The sequence below is a fragment of the Ciona intestinalis genome, chromosome 6, assembly GCF_000224145.3.
Source record: "Ciona intestinalis chromosome 6, KH, whole genome shotgun sequence".
NCBI classification, from domain to species: domain Eukaryota; kingdom Metazoa; phylum Chordata; class Ascidiacea; order Phlebobranchia; family Cionidae; genus Ciona; species Ciona intestinalis.
This window is the reverse complement of record NC_020171.2, coordinates 1017746-1033298: the sequence shown is the minus strand read 5'-3', so window position 1 is coordinate 1033298 and position 15553 is coordinate 1017746. Positions and strand designations below refer to the sequence as shown.

General features: G+C 34.1%; 2 protein-coding genes across 3 annotated transcripts; both read left to right on the top strand.

The window, feature by feature from the left end:
* Positions 1-2151: 2151 nt before the first annotated feature.
* LOC100182880 (LON peptidase N-terminal domain and RING finger protein 3) lies at positions 2152-9649 on the top strand. Of its 2 annotated transcripts, none has more exons than XM_009860529.3 (15): positions 2152-2405; positions 2670-2802; positions 3161-3341; positions 3698-3843; positions 4305-4423; positions 4670-4792; positions 4994-5105; positions 5374-5571; positions 6264-6380; positions 6669-6828; positions 7111-7287; positions 7693-7845; positions 8098-8305; positions 8579-8683; positions 9036-9644. In XM_009860529.3, exons 1-15 carry the CDS (start codon positions 2223-2225, stop codon positions 9225-9227), a joined length of 2307 nt encoding a protein of 768 aa, XP_009858831.1. In that variant the 5' UTR covers positions 2152-2222; the 3' UTR covers positions 9228-9644. The 2 variants fall into 2 exon arrangements, with proteins under 2 accessions (XP_009858831.1, XP_018667842.1); XM_018812297.2 differs by having other exon boundaries at positions 2204-2405; positions 5404-5571; positions 9036-9649.
* Positions 9650-9738: 89 nt separating this feature from the next.
* LOC100178164 (feline leukemia virus subgroup C receptor-related protein 2) lies at positions 9739-14727 on the top strand. The gene is made up of 2 exons (XM_002130197.4): positions 9739-10196; positions 13023-14727. Exon 2 carries the CDS (start codon positions 13132-13134, stop codon positions 14575-14577), a length of 1446 nt encoding a protein of 481 aa, XP_002130233.1. The 5' UTR covers positions 9739-10196; positions 13023-13131; the 3' UTR covers positions 14578-14727.
* Positions 14728-15553: the final 826 nt, after the last annotated feature.

The window sequence follows — 15553 nt, the reverse complement described above, 5'->3', positions numbered from 1 at the left end:
CGTCCAAGCTCTAAACCAATCAAGCCGCAGATTAACAAGGTGATGCAATTGGTAATAAACAGGGATGACTGCTGGGTATATTGGTCTGTATTTTCGATATTAGCAGTTTTATTGTGTTTAAAACTGCATTTTAATTTATTTTGGATGGTGCGTTTGACGTAGTTTATCTTTGTTTAAATAGTAATGTAATTTTAATATGTAGTTAAAGCAGCAAACCTGAGTGTTTATTTCAGTCATTATTTGGTAAAGACGTATAAATGCATGCATTTTTTTTCTTACATAATTTACATCTGGGAGCATTGCATAACGTCCGTGGGGGTTTAAAAATCAGCTGTCTTTAATTACTAACAAAGAAATCGTAATTATTTACTATTAGGGGCTTTTCACATGCTTTCGTTGTTTTCCTAAAGACATAACTATATAAGCTAGCCCGCGTGACAGTGTCAAATCTGTGCTTATAGTTTTAAGATTTGTTGAATTTTCAAAGCAGTTTGTTTACAGAAAATCGTGATTTTCCAGTCGTCTCTTTTTGATTGATACAGTCTAACTGACTATATAGGTTATAGTAATGATTGGATGCTATAGGTAAAAAGTCAGATAGATAGGTGTTTCGTCTGTACATTACTATTGGGTAAGATAGGATACTGTTGGCACCTAAATTCCATACAAGATCGTGGTTGCTACAATTAAAAAAAGGTTATTTTAGGTTCGCGGGCTAAGCATATAAAACTTTGTAAACATTCTTTGTTTGCTACCAAATGGGCCGAGAAAAGAGAAAGAAAACATGTCTCATCTTACTTACCCCACCCTACTATATTAGATTATTTTTTTGTTAAATCGAATTTTCCTGAAGTTCGTTTGCGTGCGAACAGCTATTCAATTGCCCTAAAGAAACAGGACTTCTTGGAAATAGAGAGAGAGAGAATCATGCATTAGTGTTATACGTAGCCTTGGGCTAAATTAAATTTGGCTCCATACAGCTTTTGCGCAATGGCACTGATGAAGCGTCTAGTTATAGAGTCCGTACCTACAGCTTTTTTAAAGGGGTTGGGGGTGTAAAGAAATAGTGTGTAACATACCGCAGGTTACCTATAGCCTACGCCTTTAGTTTACATTGAAGTAAGTACCACGTTGTAAATACTAAATAGGAAAACCTGTCGTCGATGTGTCAGCCCATTTATGTTTATTAATTAAATTATTTACTCCGGAAAAAAGGGCTATAAAAATTATCGACTAAGTTTAAATTGTAGTAAAATGTACAGTATTCGCATTTGTGCTTTAACCCAAAAGTAATGTAATTCACGAAAAACTAGTTTCAGACGCTTTTTTTCCGGTTTAAAACTAGTTTATTGTGCTAGATATTACATAACTCATAGAATAATTCGTAAATCCGTTTGGCTATAAAAGCAAACCAGCTTTAAAGTTACCGTAACATGTTACATAACGTCCGAAGTTGGGTTACGTAACATGTTATATAACGCTCTGAGAGAAAACGGAAAAAAGCGCAGACGAGCGGTGATACAGGCGAGAGATCTACACTGTACAGCTATACTAGTTTTGTCTAAGCTTAGACCGGCCTGCATTTGCTAGTTACAGAAAACTGTAAAAATTCGGTATATTACTAACAGATTTCAACAAAATTGTTTTTTTGCTTTTAAAACATAATATTCATAAGTTCTAGGTTAAAACATATGTCTGTAAAATCGCTTTTAAACGTAAACTGTATGTTTTTCTTTGTGTAAGAGCCTTTATCGTTTGGCAGTTATATAAGGTAAACCCCAGACGGTAAACAAGCTCAATTTAGTGACAGCACTGACAGGTGCTATGAATTAGTTGTATAACACAACAGAAATATGGCACTGCTAAAGTGTTCACTCAGCTACCAACTCTTTAAATTTATGCAGATCACTGAGACAGTCAGCTGCTAACTCTATTGACAAGTAATTTAATTTAGTTGAAAGTACTAATGTCTGATTTAACTTGAAATTGCACAATCCAGTCAGTTTTACCATTAGGTAACTCTGTATTTGTTTTACATTTTGTCTTGGATAAAGACTTCAGTTTATTTGAAAGTAAAAATGGCTGATTTAACTTAAAATAGCTCAACCAAGTCATTTTTTACCTTAGGGAAACTCTATATTAGTTTTTGCCACAAAACTATCCAATTCATTTCTATCAATAGTTATAAGTTATATTGTTATCTAGTGGACAAGTTCATAAGAATGTCGTCTGAATTGACCTGTCACTCAAATAACGTTGAATCAACGACAGTTAAAAATTTTGGAACTAATTCTTTGGTGAAATCATTTCCTGGTTCCAGCTCACAAGAAAACCTTTATCGTTCTGGTGCTAATGCGTCAGCTTATTCCGAATTTGGAGTGACATTACATCATATTGCTGTGACAGTAAGTTCTAAAGTGGAAACTATTTTATTACAATAATTGATATTTTCTATTGGTGTTATTTAGATATATAAGCTATAAAAACTGTAATTATCTCTTGGTTTACTGTCGTTTTGCTACTAATTTACTTCTTTTTTTTTAAATTATTTGATCTTGTTACTTTGTTCGAATAAAAAAATAGACTAAAAAAGATAGCCTATTATAGGCACATATATGTTATGTGACTTTTTTTGTGTTTATTTTATGTACTTTTTTAATATTTTGCAGCTTTCCGCACAATCAGATTGTCTAAGTCCCGTTACTGTTGATATTCTCATTGATATTATTATGGACAAACTTCAATCTATTTTATCTGAAAACAGAGACACAGTATTCAATTCTACAACTCTTAATGTAGAAGGTACTTTATTACTAGATTTTACATGTATTGGTTGCCATATGCGTCTTATGTTCTTTTCAACCGTTTGTAAACTTAAAATCAGGGATTAAAAAACCATTTTAAAAGTTGATTTTGTGCCTGTAATTTTTTGGAGAAAAAAGTTATCTATATAATATATATATTCTGTATGGTTAAGGTCCTTGTCGAGAACCTGGGCTTTAGACTAAAATTAGTAATATGTGATATAGGCTATATAATATATATTTATTTATTCAGAATTTTGGCTATAAATTTTAATACATAAATATGTATATATTTAATATACAATAGGTGTTGCAATATATATTATAATTTTCTGATTTTGCTAATTTTTTTTTAGACTTCGAATCCCCAATGGATGATTTTGCTTGCCCTCACTGCCGCGAACTTTTGTACAAACCTATTACATTTCTATGTGGCCACTCATTTTGCCAGCTCTGTGTACAGTGTCAAGAAAACCCAATGACTTTTTGTGAAGTTTGCAATGTTCTGATAACAGATGAAGAAAGATTAGGATACAGGTATTGATGGAAATTGCTTGTATTAAATTTAAAATTTCTGCAAAATAAAAGTATTTTGATAAATTTTGTTGGTAATAAATTTTTGAATAGGCCAATAGTACATAATACCTATGTTACATTTAAATGTCTTAAAATACAGCAATTTATATTTATTAGTGTGATCTTTTTAAAAATAAACTATAGATAAATGCTAGAAGATCCATTTTACAAAACAAATAAATGTATTGTATATGTATAACTAAATAGCCACATTTGACAGTTAACATAACATTTAACATTTTGATCTTTTTTTGTCTCTTCGAATATGATAGCAAAGATTGCATTACTAAGCATTTAAAAAAACTTCTTTTTAACAGCAATAATGTTGTTCTGATGGCTGTTTTTGAGTCATGGCACAAAAACGAATGGCAAGGCAGAGCTTTAACAACAGAAGGAATTGCCCTGTTGTGTAAACAGGAATACAAAAAAGCCATTGAAAAATTTAATAAAGCTTTAGAACTTGGTAAGTTTATATGGAATAAAATTTTTAGCCCTGTTTTGGTGCTGTGGCATAGCGGTTAGCATTCCTCCACACTAGAAGTTATTAGGTCTTTGATAGATCTGTTCTTTCAAAAAGGGAAATTTTAAGAAGTAATAAAATCCAATTATTCGTTTTACTGCCACTAAATTTTGTTTTGTCTGCCACCGCAAGAAACTGGTTTTAAGACCAGTTTTAACTGTTTTTTTTCTGCCTCACCAACTGCTTCATTCATTTTTGGTGCAACACGTTTTCAACTGACATTCTTTTCCACACTTTTTAATCATAGCATGTTTTAACAACTGTGGTTTTGATGTTGATTCCCTTCTCTGAGTTCTTTAAATACCATGATATTCGTTTTTAAAAATATAAACAAAATTAGATTATGTTTTTAACACAGCAAAAATGAAGTGCAGTTTTGATTACAATAAAGTTTTAATCCACAGTCCCACAAAGCCATTCTGCTTTCCTACACCGCGCAAAAGCAAATTTCTCGCTTGGTAATTATGAAGCTGCTTTACGAGATGCTACGCGCGCTTCTGTTGTAGCTCACAAATCTCCCGAGGTAAAAACTCTTTACAAATCTACATTTCATTAATTTTTAATATGTAAGAAACCCATCTTATAAATTGACAGTAAGCATGAGGTGTATGAATAAACCATGTGTGTCTGGTGTATAAGAAGACACCCATGTTATAACTCAACAGTAAGCACGAAGTGCATAAATACAAAATGTATATCTGGTGTTCATAAACGCCATACTCGACAGTGAGCATGAGGTTCACCACATAACCTACAATACATTACACAGGCTTATTATGTAAAAGGAGAAATCCTCTACCAGCTTGACTACGTGGAAGAAGCATTGTTTTACTTTCTTATTTGTGTGCTTCTCGACTCCAGCCGAAAAGACGCGAAAAAACGAACGCACGAGGTATATGTAGTTCATAACTCTTTTTTTTAAATAGTAGTTTGCCAACTTAAAAAAATACAAGATGGAATTTTTAACGACTGTCGATTTGCTGCTAATTTCCCTTCTTTTCGCTGTTCTGATTACTGTAATCTTCGTTTATGTATTTAAAGAGGTAAATAAAACTTATTTTATGTTATAAGTTTAATTCATATTTGTTTTCAGATTATTACCACTCTTGTCTCACCGCATTTCTCCGCCACAAATGCAACACATTCTACCAACAAGCGTTCAAATCCAAGCCAAAACGAGTTTCCAAGCAAAAGGAATTGCTTAGGTAGGTATTAGCAATAACCATAAAACTATTTTGTTACTTCTGCTACCAGGCAGAATGTAAATAATCTTTCAACGGCTCATCTGGTATAAAAAAACGTTGTATGTTTTGCGACGTTTCGTCTGTCATCCGGCAAGAATCTTGCACGATTATTAAATATAGGATATTGTGCTAACGGTATCCATTTTATGTGTATTATATCATCTTATCGTATAGTTATCCGCCATATTGAATTTGTATAACTTACGAACCGGTCGAAACTTTTTTTCAGAAAACTCACGCAATCTTCCATATTTCCCAGTTTATGATGAAACTGCTTCGTCATCTTCCGCTACAGTTGATTACGTCACGAATAATGACATCACACCTACCGTCCACGTCACACCTATGACGTTTACCAACCGCAGTGTATACCCTCCTTCTGTCCATGCTTGGTCGATGAAAAATTTGGATGTAAAACCTAGTTTAAGTAAGAATTTTAATTTATTTTTTTTATCCAATATATTCTGTTTGTTAAAACATCATTTTATGTTTTCTACGGTATCATTTTTTTAGTGAGATTAAATTTTCTAATATATTAAAGTACGACGTAATTTTATAATTTTACATTTAATTTAGTTTTAACTTTGTTTTGTTTGTTAAACAGAATATTAATTATTTATTGGTGCTCCTTTCGCGCATTTATATTCGATCTTAAACAGTGTTTTTAGTTTTAGCTATTTAAAATTATTATATTCAAAACCGTAATTCAAAATTGCTGTATCTGTTATATTTAATCTTTAAAACAGGTCAAAGTATCGCTAAATTAAATAACAAACTTTGTAAAATTACTCTGTTACGCAACACATTGCATAACACTTGAATTTTTGCCCCGAGCGTTTTACGCACACTGAAAATAATATGTTTCGTCGTGGTCTTATATTTGAATGGCGCGTTTATTGAAAACTTACAATAACATAACTCAGCCAAAAAATTACGAATACGTTCATAACATTAAATTTATTTAATAGCAAAGAAAATGGAATTAGCAGCAAAACGACAGTCGTTAAAAATTGCATCTTGAGTTTTTTCAAGTTACCATTATTTAAAAAATCGTCCGAAAAGTAACATTTTTAGAAGTTTATTGTGTCATAAATATGACTAACCATGTATTTTTTACAGCCAAAAGTGATACACCCGAAAAATATGAAGCAGCTTTGGAAATTATTTTGAAAACGATCGACGATTCTTCAGCGAACGATCTAAGGACGTTACGTACCCAACGCGTCAGCAAAGACCGTAAGTTTTTCTTTTTTTCTAACTTTTTGTTACGTAAGTGTTACTTATGTAACTTCTGTGACGTCACAATACCAGCGCGCGAGTCACCGTTTACGGAACTACCGCCACGGGCAAGAAAAATCTTTTTTCGTTCAACTTTTTTTTCTGTACTTGTGACGCTTTCAGAGTTTTTTCGTATAACTTTTTTCTAATATTTTATTTCGAAACATCAGTTTTCTTGTTGTATTACTTTTTTTTTAATATTTTTTACCCTTTTTTCCCTATTTTTTATTCCTTCTTTTCTTTCAGTTGTCGAAGCTATGGCTCTAAAACCTGCGCCCAAAGCGAGGTTACAAAACAACGAAGAATTAGATGATAGCGACTTGGAATGTAGCTTGTGTATGCGACTTCTATGTGACCCTGTATGTACACCCTGCGGACATATGTTCTGCCAAGGATGCATCGAAAGGTAATATCTTACATAACAATATCTTTTAATAGCTCAACCTTTTTTATAGGCAAGGGTTTACATACAAACACTAAATAGGAAAAATAGGAAAAAGAAAAAATAGGAAAAGGTTCAATTTGAATAAAAGAACATATATTTTTTTTATTATACAATTGGTTGGACTTGATTTTTGTCTGTTACGTTTTACGTCTAAATTGGCACATTACCCCAAATGTTACTAAAAATACTAGTAATTTTTCATTTTATTTTGAATACATTGGTTTCAAAGTTTTCATTTTTTAGATGTCTTGACCATAAATCTCAATGTCCATTGTGTAAGAAGACAGCTAAACACAACAAGTCGCTAGAGGCGCTACACTCCCCCTGTTGTTACGTCACAAAAGCTATTATACGTCAATATCTTCCTGAAGAATACGCAGAACGCGAATTACAACACAAACAAGAAATCGATGAATTAACGTAAGTTTTTTATCTTCTAATATACAACCAAAATATTCAAAACCAGGTTCAAGGCTTGTCGCTGCTGCTATTGTTGTCGTACGCGTCCTTGGGCAAGACATTTAACGACAATTTCTCCAGCTCAGTAGTATCTTACGGATTGTATAAATTGTCAGCCATTTATTAAAATAAAAACGATCACCAATAAATTTATACATATACGTGGTAACTTGTAAGCGGGCACGAGGTGTATAAAACAGACAGAACACCTGTGTTATAACGACCGTCGTTGCCCCGCCATGCGAGAATCAATTATAAATAAGTTCCATTATTTCTTTAATTCACCCCAAGTTTAATATACCTACTTTTATATGTACCACCTTTTGAATCATTTGCAAAAAGCTAAACACTTTTTTCACAACACAGAAAAACCCAACCAATTTTCGTATCTACGATTGCATATCCTTCGGTACCCTGTCCGTTACATATCTTCGAACCACGTTATATGCTGATGTTACGTCGCTGTTTAGACTACAATGACCGGGAATTCGGCATGTGCATGAGGTCTCCAGACAAACCGTAAGTTTATTTATTATGTTATATTCTATTTAGGTGAGGTCCTTGTTAAAGGACCTTGAATTTAGGCAATGTATCATAAAAAGAACATCGTGTACCAGCCATGCGAGGATTAATAAGTTACATTCATAATATTTTACGAGGTAATGAATAAATTAATGTAACTTAGCGTGGCCGGAAAACGACCGTCGTTATAACATTTAATACAATCACTATTTAGCTCATTATATATTTAACTTAATATACTTTACCCAGGCATCATGACAACGGCACAACTTTACGAGTAAAAAACGTCAAATTTTTCCCTGATGGTCGTTCAGTCGTGGACAGCGTTGGCAACCGACGTTTCGTGACAAAACACAGCCAAAAACGGGACGGCTACCACGTCGCAACTCTTAAATTTATTGAAGATACAAAAATCCGGGACGAAGATATAGAAAAACTGACACGAATCGTTGATAAGGTAAATATATGTATATCTATTTTTAGGTATTTAGTCGGCAGGAACTCAACTGCAAAACAGAATTGCCATTAAAATGTCTACAATCAAACGTCTGTCCTATTCTATTCGATTTTTATCCAAAAAAAAAACACAAAATGTATCCTTATAGTTCCCTAAAAAAATTAAATATATAATTTAAATTATATATTTAATGTATAAAATCACCATTAAAAAGTAAAAAACAATGACATTAAAAGTTAGATTATTTGATTTTAAACGATATTTTCCACCTAGGTATACGACGAGGCAAGAGAATGGTTTTCTTCAGTAACTCCTCCTCTTAAACAGAAAATAACGCTTCATTTTGGCGACCTACCCACTAAACAATATGGGTTTAACGTAAGTATAATACATTTTTAGCAAATAGAGGTAATTTAAGTTATCAAAATATTTTAATTGTCCGGCGCTGTGGTTAAGTGGTTAGCACGCCTGCCCCTACTATAGTTTTCCATATATACATTACAAAAAAGGGAAAAAATATACCCCTATAATCCCCAAAAAGTTACATGAGCGGCATCTCGTAAGCGGGCACGAGTTGTGTGAAACAGAACACTCGTATTAAAACTGTCGTTGCCCCGCAACGCGAAAATGAATAAACTACAAACTACAAACTACATTCATTCTTTTTTCTATTTTTCGCAAAAACAACTTAAAAGCTAAACAACCATTTAACAAGGAATTCCCTTTACAGACCGAGAACGGGCCCGATTGGCTATGGTGGGTTCTTGCTGTATTACCAGTAGAAGACACATACAAAGCTTCTATTGTGGGTAAAAACAATCTCCAAGAACGGCTACTCACTATACACAAAATATTCGTATGCTTACAAGTTAAAAGCAAGAAAAACAGCCAGGGTTCGGCGTCTACTTCGTCGTCTAGCTAGCTTCGAGGGGATTCGAACCTGTTCCCACCCACTTCAAGCCACTGTCACTGTGCACAGCTTACCGCTGCTTACTCGGCACTGCTTAGTAATTAATACATTTAAATAACATTTCATTTTTTTGAAATTTGAAGTAAAATAATAATGTATTGATTCTCGCTTCGTAGTACGGTATACGCCCGATGCTAATTATTGCTTCGTGAAAAATTGGACCAAAAAAGGCGCTATGGGATAAAACACGCACAGTACACCAACTGTTCATATAAAACCCAAACAGTGTACCGTTTTTTATACAGAAATTTTACAATTAGTGATATTTTTGAATTATTGTACCGCTTTTACAAAAGCACCAATTTGGAGTTTGATCAGCAATATATACTATTATTGATGTAGCGAAATAAAACCTGTTGTTCACGCTTAAAAAATGAGTTATTTTCTGCATCTTCTGTCCAGAAATTTAGTGTCTATTCTATACAGGTAAGGTCATTGTCCACGGACCTAGTATTAAGGCCAGATTTGGTGCGATAGCCATTAAACAAAGTGACATTTGGATCCTTGAACCTGTTATTGAAAATTTCAAAAACTTCCAGCACTCTCAAACCAGGAGCCGTTTAAGAAGAGCAAAGTTTGTTTCTTTGTTTTAAATCAATCTTCGTTTTTCCCCGGGGAGAAATGTAAAAACGCAGATCGTTGCAAAATCATTAAGTGTAGTTTATCTGGTGTAAGGAGTTTTAATCTAGATCTTACTTTTATAATAGCACGCTTTTATAGAATCAGTTATGTATTTCAGTCTTACCAGTAAGCGTGTTACAACGACTGTTGTAATACCGTTATTTACAGTATTTTGCAATGCTGTATATTACTCCGATCTTCGTAACGGTAACAGAAGAGACCAAATGAAGCCATCCGTTCATTCATGTAAATAAAGGTTTCAATCAGTTGGATTGTTAAAATGGCAGCTTGTGTGCTAAGGTGAGTGTTCTAATACAATGCTGTTATTTATAAACATGACAGTATTTACTTTTTGAAGTGCTCATTTAAAATCAATTTCATTTTTTAAAATGTTATTTAAAATCACTTTGTATTTATAAAGTCGTATTTGATATGAGTTTTTATATAAATGAATGTCACTTATTCATCCTCGCGTACAGAAGAACTGCATTAGATCAATTGTCGTTTAGTGTCTTGCCCAAGGACATTAATACGCCCGCAATGATAGCAGCGTCGAGCCTCGAATGTATAACCTCTGCACTAGAGGCGGGTGCGTTACATTATAGGAGCGCGCTAGCCACTGTTAGAACCAAAAAGCTCGTGGTATAACGGTCGTCATTGCCCTACAATGCGGGAATAAATAAGCAGGTACATCATTCATTCAATAGTTAAATATTGTTATGTTATGTTTGTATGTTAAGTAGACGAGACTCGATATGCCTAAAAAGTAGCTTATTATACTTCGTTCATTTATTCGTCAGACTTATTTTAACTTTTGGTCTGTATTTTACTGGCCGATTCTATTTTATATTGGTAAAATTATTTTTCTATAACTTGGATGCATTCTTGCAAACCCCATTTTTCAGTTTCTGATTTTTAACTGCAATCGGTGCATGAAAAATAGCCGTTTACAAAACTGTAGTCAAAATATAAATCAAAACTGCGTGTTTTTAATTTATCATAGACAAATACGCCATGAAAAGGATGTATATCATTACTTATGGAACGCTAGCTCTCTGTCGAGTTTTGTGCGGAAACGGTATTAGATTGTCGTGTTTACTTGAGAGAGTGAACACCACCATATGCTTACTTAACGTGGAATTCAAGGGTGTAAACTGCGGTCGTTTAGTGTGGCAAGCTGTAAGTATAGCGAATTCCTGGATAGTTTTAAACGAATTATAGCGTCAAAACGTTGGGTTTGATTCGTGAAAGGTATAAACAATACACTAAAGGATACGTGTAGTGTAATTCTGGTTCGTTTTAAACGGCTACTCGTTTTAAAACGTTGGGTTTTGAAATTGCAGCATTGGTAATGGCTATATATGCAGTAAGGTAAGATGGATAGTTTATTTTTATGCGAATATACAGTTACAAAACGTTGTATTTAAAAAGTGAAATGCAGTACAGTATTAGTAAAACCATATACATTTTGTATTGCTTAATTTTAGTTACCATAGTGATCATATAAAGTAGGATGGGGGAGGATGGGACACCTTTAGCACATAATAGGTGTCGTGTTTTAAACAATTAACAAAGATCTATGGGAGTTGTGAGGATCTAGTTTTATAATTCGTTGAATGTGCTTTGTTTACAACTAAATAGGTCCAGAAAATAGAGTTAAAAGGTGTCCCATCTTTCCCCAGCCTACTGTATATGTGTATCTTATATAAGCGTGTAGGTATTATACAGCAAGAAACAACCGTCGTTACAAGTATTCGCTCAAGGCTATTTGTTAAATCGGTTTATGTCAGAATTTATAAAGTAAAACGTTAATTCGCTTAGCAGGAAACGCAAAAGTTCAAATGTACTTTGCCAACAATTTTATTCTTTATCGCTAAATATGATTCTCGTTTTGACTATTATAGTAGATTGGGGTAAGATGGTCTATGTTTTCACTTTATTTTCTTGTCCATTTGGTAGTAAACAAAAACGTTTAAAGAAATTTAAAACCGTACCCTCGCGGGAGTGTTGTTAATTGTTATAAACACGATTAGGAAATATTGAATGTTATGTGTTTACGGTATCTATCTCACTCCACAGTACTATATCTAATTTGCAAAAAAACGTATACCATTATAATAATTCAGCAATAAACACGGTATGGTGTGTACAGTTTTATCGGTAAGGTGTAAGGTTTTGTCAAACTATATCTGTACGCGTCGGGTAATATCCTTTTCTGTTACGCGATGATATTTACGCTGTTAAATCTAATCACAAATTCTTGTGTATCCAAACATATAGCGATCAATGTATAATACAGAATCGATAAGTCGAATGTCAACAGGGTTTTAAAGACGACAGCCTTTTCATAAGAAAAATCTATATATTTACCCGTCTCGTTTTTCTTAATGTAATGCCTGAAGGTGTCTCTATAGTGGGCCTGGTCTGTTTGGAAATTTTGTCTGTAGATTTCTAGCGTGTTTTTTTACGTACATGATTAGACCTTCAGTAAGTATTTTCAGCGCCGTGAGGTTTTAGTTTTGACTCGTTTATGGAGTAGCCTATGTATGAATGAAAGAACACGGGGTCATATACACTCTGTGCCAGCTTACGAGTTACATTGTATATATGTTACTTTATGAGTGACAATTTTTGGGTTTTTTTTTCAAACTTGTAGTACGAATGCCATTAGTGGAACGCGAGTATTACTTTTTTAACAGTAATTGAAATAAAAGTTTTTCAACAAACACTTGTTTTTTTATTAAAACTCCAACAGAAAAAAAGTTAAGAACCACGAAATGTATTTTGCAAACTAAAATAGATGTACACCGTATAAAAAAGGTCTGCGTAACAACATATTATTATTGTCGACGTCGTAACGCGTTAATTAAAAGGATATTTCGTGTATGCGTATGGTTTATTACGTAATGTTCCTTTAATATGTGTTTGCATATTAGATATAAAAATTAAATATGCATAATAAAAATAGGCTTAGACTGTAGTATTAATTAAAAGTAACTTTAAATTCTTGCATGGCGGTGCAACGACAGTCGTTATAACACGGGTGTTCTGTTTGATGCACCTCGTTCTTACTTACGAGTTCCTATTCATTTTACTTTTAAATAATTATTGTTGTTATGTTTACAGAAAGTAGTAAAATAGTCTGTGTTGTTTTGAAAGTTCTTGAAAACACCAGATCTGTGACGAAAATACCGGATTTTTGACGAAAATAAACATATTTTCGTGCTTCGAAATAATGACAGAGTCGTCACTGACAGAGGTCGATCCAAAAAAAAACACGCCAGATAACTCGACATCAGTCTCTACTTCATCACGTTCAAGTATAGAATACGAAATCCAAAGTTACACCAGAAGATGGGTGATACTATTTATTTCATGCACCGCTATTTTTCTACGTGGTTTTAACCAGTCTTGTTACGGCCCAATCAACAGTGTATTTACTAAATACCTGGACGTACAGCCCTGGCAAGTGGATTGGTTTATTCTTGCTCAATCGGTCGTTTTCCTAACCATGTCTTTACCTATGTCTTGGGTGACATCTAGACTGGGGTTCAGGAATTCCTATCTCGTTATGACAGCTTCTCTTATACTGGGTTTTGCTTTGACTACAGTAGGTTGTTCGACCAGGAAAGGCTACATCGCTATTATTGCAGGACAAACTATTATGGGTTTCAGCAACATTATATCATGGTCTATACCTCCGCCTACCGCTGCACTCTGGTTCCCCGTAAACGAAGTTGCTACCGCCGTTGCTCTACAAGTTGTAGGACGGGGCGTAGGTGAATCTGTAGGCTCAATTTTAACCCCTGCTATAGTTTGGGTGGCTATGCCGAACAAGGAAATTGGATTTCGCTTGACGATTCTATTCTTGGTGTTTACAATAATATCGTTAGTGCTCACGTTTGCGATTTTTGCTGCTGTGAAGGACGAGCCGCCTTTGCCACCAAGTCAAGCTCAAGCAAAAGCGAAGCATTTGAGAACAGAAAGCAACCGAGACAAAAGCTTCAGCGCTGCATTAAAAGAATACAAACAGGTTATAAAGGAACTTTTCACCAATAAATACTTCGTCGCTGTGTGGTTCGCATTTGGAGCTGCAAATCCCGTACTGCGAAACAACAGCGTCCTACTGTCATCCATTCTATCGACTACGTTCTGCAAATACACCTGGCTGAATCAAAAAGCTGGATTAGTGCTAATGGGCGGCTGGTTAACTTACACAGTAGGTGGATTTATTGCGGGCCCAATCATTACTAAGACGCATAAATACAAAGAAGTCGTGTTTTACAGCATTCTATTCGAGTGCTTATCATGCGTAGTGATTTTAATTGGCATCCGACTGCGTATACTTCAATGCGTGTACGCAGGTGTCGTGGTACTTGGCTTATCTCTCGGAATTGCTAATACCTCACTGTTTGAACTACTAGTCGAAGTTACTTACCCGAAACCTACTATGCTGGTCACTATGGTTAACATTATCGGCATGGGCATTTTCAGGCTTATATATCCTATCATTGGGCGGGTCATGCTCAGTACAATAGGCCCACCTGCCTCTACAGCATTTCCAGTAGCAATGACAGCTCTTGCAGCGATTGTAATTGGGATAATTCAGCCAACCTACTATAGACATGATTCATACAAGTTGCAAGAGAAAGAGCCGCTTCTTTTAACAAATCAGGAATAATATTTATTTCAGATCATTTGCGTTCATTTTTTGTAATTAATTCATAGTGGCATTAAAGGTTCTTAATACAGTATCATTATTATGTTGTTCGCACTCGCGTTTTACTGTGAAACATATGTATTCGTAATACAAAACACTTGCTCATTTCAACACCTTTTAAGTATGGGTTACAAAAATATACACAAAAGATTAAAGATATTGGCTGACCTTTATATATTTGGGTTAAAAGTAATCAAGTTTTGGCCTATTTCCTTCTAAAATGAAGAAATTAAATTGGCCTATACGACGCTGGAATTTGGGACAAAATTAGCGGTAGGCTAATTGGATTAGGATGTTGAACTAGTCATTCGGTTTCGGAAATCGCTGCTGCATAGTTCAAATGAGATATTATGGTAGAGTCCAATCGAGTTTTTCAAACAAGTAAGTTCTTACACAGCAAAATAGGACAAGAAACGGTTTTATACGTTTTATTCACATTGCTTATTGGCCCGTTAAATTACAGTCGTTAAACTGTTACTTTTAAGCCTTTCTTTGCTATATTTCCCAATGAATTCTAACTTATCTTTTTAAAAGAGACCAATACTGTTCACCTCACGTTACAATGCAATATTTTATTGTTTTTCTTTAAATTTAAATCACCGCAACAACCACACCGCACAATTTCTCTCTGCTGGTATATTATTTCTATGTGGACCCTTTCTTCCCGCCCACAAGCAGAGCTGTTGGCCGAATCGCTTGCGTTAGAAACGTCGCTTCTAAAATTTACAGACATTTAAAAAAACTAGGAATTTAAAAATATACAAAAAGAAGAAGCTTAGGTGTTTGCAAGTGCAGTTTGAATACTATAACGCAAAAGTAGAATTGTTTTGTTAGAAGTATTATTGTAAATTCGAAGGTATAATTTGTAAATTAGTTTCGAAACTTTTAAAAAAACTTTGACGCGAAAAGGTCAAATAAAAATTTGCAAAATCGTTTT